We start from the raw sequence: 6,796 nt of genomic DNA, 5'->3' as shown, positions 1-6,796 counted from the left end.
GCCAATGTGATACTCTGCTAGGAAGTTAGAGGGAGAAAGTATTTATTCTCCTGGCCCCTGCGAGGTCACCTTGGGCTGATCGTGTTCCTCAAATAAAAGTCACAGCTAGTAGTTTTCTATATCTGAATTTCTCTTTGATTTCTGAGACTTACTTCCTCCTCCCATCCCTTTGGACCCAGGAGACACAATAACTTCACACTGCTACACTCAGGTTACATGCTATTCCTTACAGCTCCTCTCTACCCTGCCCTCTCTTTTGTAATTACTCTCTTTATAAATAAATTATTCCAACTTGAATTATTCCAATTTGAGAGTACCATCTGTTTCATTTGGGGAACAGTAGTGAAAAAGAAGGGTTAAATTATAATACAGTTTATCTGTGTTGGAATAGTGCATAGCCATCACACATCAGTTAGCATTTGGTAGCAAAAAGAAAATGATGTGCTATTTTTTTTTCATCACTTAAGAAGTCAAGCAATCAGGGTTCTGTCAGGAAACAGAATCCCATCACTTGAACGGGACTTTAATAATGGGATTATTTATGGGAGAGCAGGCAAAGTAATCAACAGGGGATGGTGAAGCCCCAGGAACAAGAAAGGGCAGAAAATTTTACTAGCCCAACCACTGAAGGGGCAAGAGGAAGAAACAGTCACAAGGCCCGAGCCAGTATGAGCGGGAGTCATGGAGGGAGGCAGGCCCTGCCGGAGCCTTGTCTGCAGCAGCTTGGCAGTGGGGAAAGAAACACCTGACCCTTCTCCTCCACACCCACCAATCTTCTCTTCCAGTCTCTGGTCTGCAGTCAGTGCGTCCATTTTCTGAATCCAATTGGTAACTGAATGACGTGGCCATAGGAGTCAGCCTGCTTGGGGGCGGGGTGAGGCTGAGACAGACAGAGGATGGATCTGGGTTGGCAGCAAGTGGGAAGGACAACGGATAACAACCAGTATGATCAGGATATCAAACTCCATGCAAATATAATCCTAATTTTGTGTAAAGTGATATCAATATTTATGTATAAGGGAAGACTGAACTAGAAATTTAAAGTAGCTCCCTCATGGTAGTAGTAGAATAATGAATGTTTTTTATTTCTATAATGTTTGGTATAGTTTCCAAATCAAAAAATAGCTATGTATTACTTTAAACTTTATCTTAGGAAAAATAAATGCTAATCGGATGATGCGTTTGTTTTAATTTTTAAAGGACATATTTCCTATCGGTGGCTCCTCATGATAAGAATATCACTTCCTTAACTTTCTCAGAAGTAAGATCTCACCTACAGTAAGATCAAGGCCAAACGAGAGGGTTTGTTTGTTTCTAAGCTTGAGTTTATTTTCACACTATTCTGCTAACCAGCAGGAAAGTATAATGTAGATATTTCAGTTCTAATATTAGTTGGTATAATTTCTTTAAGCACGATTAATTTTGTTATGGAGCAAAGCTGGTCTGTGATATTCACTCTGTCAAACATATCCTAGAGTTGGATGCACAAACCTTAGTGCATAGGCAATAACCTCATATAAAACATGTAGCTTCACAATCCTTTCAGTTTAATTAGACTGTAAACAAACATCTCTCTCAGACTACATTTGTTTTCGAAATGACTCTTGGAACTGTTTGATTTATGTTCCTATTGCTTCTTGCCTCTCATTTTTGTACTTGAACCATAAAGCACCGTGGAGGAGCAGGGTGGTACGGTCAGCGGTCTCCAGGCCGTCCTGGCTGTTTCCACACCCCACCTTCCTCTTCTATTCATAGCGCTGTCCTCAGGCTCACACGGGGTGCAGGGTAAAAGCAGCTACTTCCTCCAAAGAAATATTCGCTATGTACAGAATGAGATAGCAGATCTTTGGAATGTCACAGACCAGCTGTTGAGAGCAACATTTCTAAAGCAAACTCTTAGCTTCCTCCAACGTCTCAGCCTCTCCCTCGGGCTGAAGCAGCATTTGGGGAAAAAGGAAGCAGTGCTGAGCCTACGCACTGTGCACACTCAGTGCCTGTGGAAGCTCAGCCTGGAGCTTCGTGGCCTGCCAGGCTATTTAAAGCTAAGGATTATGCAGAGAGAGCAGATGCATTACATTTTGCCATATTCTGACATCTAAAATTTTAAATAGCATCTAAAGAGCATATATTAAAATTCTTTGATTTCGGTACTCTTTAAAGTGTTTTCCTAAACTTAATATGAACTTATAAACATATGAATTAACACATATCTTATTTATATTTCATAAATATTCACAGAACATATGCTGTTTTTAAAAAAAACACTGCAGATAAAATTCAGTTTAGCTTAAAAAAGAATGAGGTACATATTTGGAACATTTTAAAAATAAGATATATGTCTGAAAATTCCGATATAAGTTTAAGGCAGCAAAAACTGCAGTGAATCATAGATATATTTCAGACCAAATTTCCAAGTGCTATATTTTAACTTTCAGACTGTGTATTTACAAATCTCCACTGTAATAAAATACACTGAAAAGAAAAGCTTATCAGGTGAAAGAGATCACAATTCTTTCTAGCATTATAAAAAGTTTTCATAAAATGGATAAACATTTCTTAAATTAGTATGGCTCTTTTGCCACCATTTCTTACAAATGCAACTTCTCTGGCATTGTTTGATTAATGAAGAAATAATTAGCAGTTCTTTCTAGTACCAAACTAGTCTCAAAAAACTGTCAAGTTTCAGGTGTAAGAAGAGCATCACTCTCAACTGTAGGAACATATTTAACAATAATCCTTTCTGAGTAAGTGTAACAAAGACAATCTTGACATACCAGGAATTATGTTTATATTTTTAATCTTCGTAAAAATCAGTTCAAACGTGCATAAAACAAACATTCCTGTGGTACCATTTATTGACTGAACTGTAATATTCCTCATGTCGCATAAACAGGAACAAATAAGATTCACTTAGTCCCAACTGGATCCTTTACTTCCACCACCAGAATTCCATCATGACAGAGGATCGCGGACAAATCTTTGGTTTCAATGCCATCTGGCAATTTATACTGTCGGGTGAAGCTTCTTGAGATAAAACCATGCTCATCCATTCTGGTTCCATGTTGAGCCTTAATCAGCAGCCAGCCTTCAAAGGTCTGAATGATGATATCTTCGGGGAGGAACTGGACCACGTCCACCAAGATCTGGAAGCGTGATTTGCCTTCTTGGGGTGGCGTCTCTGCCGCTGAGTCTACTGGAGGAGCCTGGGCCACCCTGGCTTTTCCCAAGTCCACGGTGGTTGGCCCAGGCAGTGCATATAAAGCATGATCCAGCCTGCAGTCTTCCAAACCTCGAGCTTCAAACTCCTCCTGGTAACGTACTGGAGTCTCTATGAGGTGCCTCAGAATGATTTTTGCCATAGTGGAGGCAGAAACAGCAATAAAAAGCTTCACTTCAATCTGCGTTCTGTTGGTGGCGAACCCTTGCCTTTGCCTTCTGACAAGATTATCAGCTGGAGCAGCTATTCGCTTATAACCCTGAGCAGATGCAACCACTTAATTAGGCCTGAATCATACCAGCACACACTCTTGTCTTTTCACACACACTGACAATGAACGGCTATTTATAGGGCATGTTTCGGAGTTGCATTTAGCACTCAGCCTGCTCAAGCTGCGGAGTCAAGGATCGCCCTCACATTCTCGGTTATCTTTGGCAAATGTGTCTGCCTTACTTACCTCGAGAGAAAAAGAGAGAAAAATACAGAAATAGTGTTTTAAAAATATCTGATTGCACTGTCCTTGGAAACTACAGTGATGTAAGGGACTATGACTTAGAACGGTTCAGACATACATGTGTACTCATAATAGAAGCTATGATTGCATTTACCCTCATCTCTTGAATCTAACTCAAATTGAGGAGGAGTTAAGATACACATATATTCAAATCTCAAACATTGAACAAACCTATAGCCCTCTGTCCTCTATATTTTCTTTTATTTCATCTTTTAATCTTTTGTCCGTAAGAAACATCTGAGCCACATCATCTGGGTTTATTACATTTGACGCATTAAAAATGAGATCAGATGACTAAGTTAGGGAAGTGTCAGACCTCGGAACGGGGTAGAGGGTCATAGAAGGGAGAATCTTAGTAATGAAAATAGAGCCACAGGAGAGAGAAAACAGTTAAAGCTTTGAACTGTTTGGTATGAAAGCTCAGAAAACTAAGGATTGATCTAGTTGCACCTCTGTTATTGAACTGGCAAAGATAAGTTATAACTAATTTCTCAACTGTAACACCCCTTATATTAAAGTTCCATTGAAAAAGAAAGAGGCAACTCTTCATCCACGGCTATAGAAGGATCTCCAAGATGTGTTAAATGAAAAGAAACGTCCAGAACAGCATATAATGTGCTACTATTTATACTTTTTATAAGTAGGTATTTGCTCGTATAAATGGAATCTCCCCGAAAGACGTTTTGCTGAGAACAGTGCTTGCCCCCTGAGAGGGTAACAGGGTGATGGGTGGAGGGGCAGGGCTGGAGGGACTCCTGGTCTTCACTATAAATACTTTTGTGCTTTTTATTTCTACAGCGTATGTGTAATGCAAATACACACAAGAAGATTTTAAATATAGAAAGCCTCTTCGTGGAGGTTAGTGTTTTCTAGACTGGGGAGACTTGGGAATACCATTCTTTTAGTATTATATCCATTTTCTTAGAATGAAAGAAAAATGCCAAAAAAAAAATGTTTTAAATCAGAAAATGGAAGGGAACAATCTCCTTTAACTCCTTTTTGTTACTCTACTTTGTTACTCTACTTTGTTTCTCAACTTTTTGTTAGACATTTTGGTATTACTTAAGAGCATGCCCTAACAATGCTGTTCACGCTCAGCTTTTGTGGCCTGCATTTTACAGATTGGTGAGCTTCATGGAAAAATATACACTTTAACCTACGTTAATGTTGTCTGGCACATAAATATTGAGAGGTGTTTTAATTGGTTCTGCTCTGAGTGGTAAGTCAAAAACAGAACTCACTGCCGGTAACAGGAAATAAATGGAATAGTAAGGATTTGACTTTAAAATGGTAGAAAAAAATAACAGCATAATTGAGAGAAAGGTACAGATTTCTTATATAGCTCCTGTCCCCACACCTGCACACCCTCCCTGTCATCAACATCCCCTCCCGGAGTGGTACATTTGTTGCAACTGATGAACCTTCATAGGCACATCTAGCTCACATTAGGTTCACTCTTGGTGTCGATTCTATGGGTTTGGACAATATGCAATGACATGTATCCATCATTGCAGTACCACACAGAGCGGTTTCAGTGTCATGAAACTCTTCTGTGCTCCACGTATTCATTTCTACCTCTTCCCCACCCCTGCTCTAAAAAATAAAGTCTACTTAAATAACTAAAACTAAAAACTAAAACCTCTCTCTCTTTAAAAAAAAAAAAAGATTAAAAAGACTGGAAAGACACTGTTAGGGCAGAGAAAAATGTATCCGGTGACTCCTGTAAATTCATGAGTCCAAGGATCTTTAAACTAGGCAAAGAGGACGAGACGTGAGTGACATTTCCACGTGTGATTATGTGAGTTACTGAGATTAAAAACGAGCATCCACATTTCTGATACAACATCTGAAACTTCTACTTCTGCCGTTTTCCCAAAACTGCCCTTTGACACTAATCCTACACCTGAACTGCCCTCTTCCTTCTCATCAACCACCTTGACACTTTGTCCTTTTGGAAAATCTATCTGGCTTCCTAACTGGACTTCCTGTCTCTACCCTGCCTTACCGTCCATCCTCCACGTTGTAACCAGAGCAGCTATTCTAGAACGTGGTAGAAATTATATCATTCCCTGGCTTTAAAATCCCAGCCAGAAGCCTCTTGTCGTAACCAAAATAAAATCCAAAATCCTTATCATGTCCTTCAAAAACCTATTATCCGGCCTGCTGACCTCCTCCCTACCTCTCTCCCTTGACTCTATGATCCAACCACAGTGGCCTCCTGTCCTTCCTTAGATATTCCAAGTGTGTTTCTTCCTCAGGCCCTTTGCACTTGGAGTCCTTTTGTTTTGAGAACTCTGTTCTCAGAATGTCTCAAGATCGCCTCTTTCTGCCATTCAAGCTTCAAGTCAAATGTCATCTCTTCAGGCAGGTCTTTCCTGACCACCCAGCAAAAGTCCTCCTCCCATCACTCCTTCACAGTACCCTATGTCATCTTCATCATCATTATTGACATCTAAGACTATCTTACTTATGGATTTATATTCCAGTGGGGGAAGATAGGCAATGGCTCTCTGAGGCTAGAATTTAGGGTTCACTGCTGTAACCCCAGCACCTAAGGCAGCACTTGGAAAATGATACATCTGCTTGGTTTTTGTCAAAGAAAAAAAAAAAAATCAAACTGCTACAAATTTTGGAATTTTTATTTCCGCTGGCCCTCAATGCCCCTTGGTCATCCTCCGTGTACCTCAGTCAGCTTCTGTCATTTCTCCTAGGCGAAGATTGCGAACTTCTTCCTCTCTCGGGTCTTCCCGTGTGTCCACGGTCTCACTCTCCAGATGAAGCGACTCTCCTTGCGGCCCTTTCACATTCACTCCCAGCCATCTCAGAGGGAGAGGAGCTTCCTCCGCTCCCTTCATCTCAGCTCATGATTCCCTTCATCCTCTCCCTCCTCTTCTGGGCTTTGTTCAGCCTGTTCTCTCTTTCTTGATGTTCTCCACTCTCTCACTATCCACGAGCTCCTTTCTATCAGCCTAAAATCAAGTGTGCCCCATCTTTAAAAACAAAACAAAACCTCCTAGACCTTATGTCACCCTCTAGATGATTATTCCCATCCTCTCCCAGCCTAA

General features: G+C 40.5%; 1 protein-coding gene across 1 annotated transcript; it reads right to left on the bottom strand.

Annotated features, from left to right (window-relative positions):
* Positions 1-2,862: 2,862 nt before the first annotated feature.
* On the bottom strand, positions 2,863-3,531 carry HSPB3 (heat shock protein family B (small) member 3). Its single transcript, XM_006912453.1, has one exon. The coding sequence runs from the start codon at positions 3,357-3,359 to the stop codon at positions 2,907-2,909; it is 453 nt and encodes a 150-aa protein (XP_006912515.1). The 5' UTR covers positions 3,360-3,531; the 3' UTR covers positions 2,863-2,906.
* Positions 3,532-6,796: the final 3,265 nt, after the last annotated feature.

The sequence above is a fragment of the Pteropus alecto genome, unplaced genomic scaffold (assembly GCF_000325575.1).
Source record: "Pteropus alecto unplaced genomic scaffold, ASM32557v1 scaffold73, whole genome shotgun sequence".
Taxonomy (NCBI): Eukaryota; Metazoa; Chordata; class Mammalia; order Chiroptera; family Pteropodidae; genus Pteropus; species Pteropus alecto.
The sequence above is the reverse complement of the archived record's forward strand: the minus strand, read 5'-3'. Positions and strand labels throughout refer to the sequence as shown.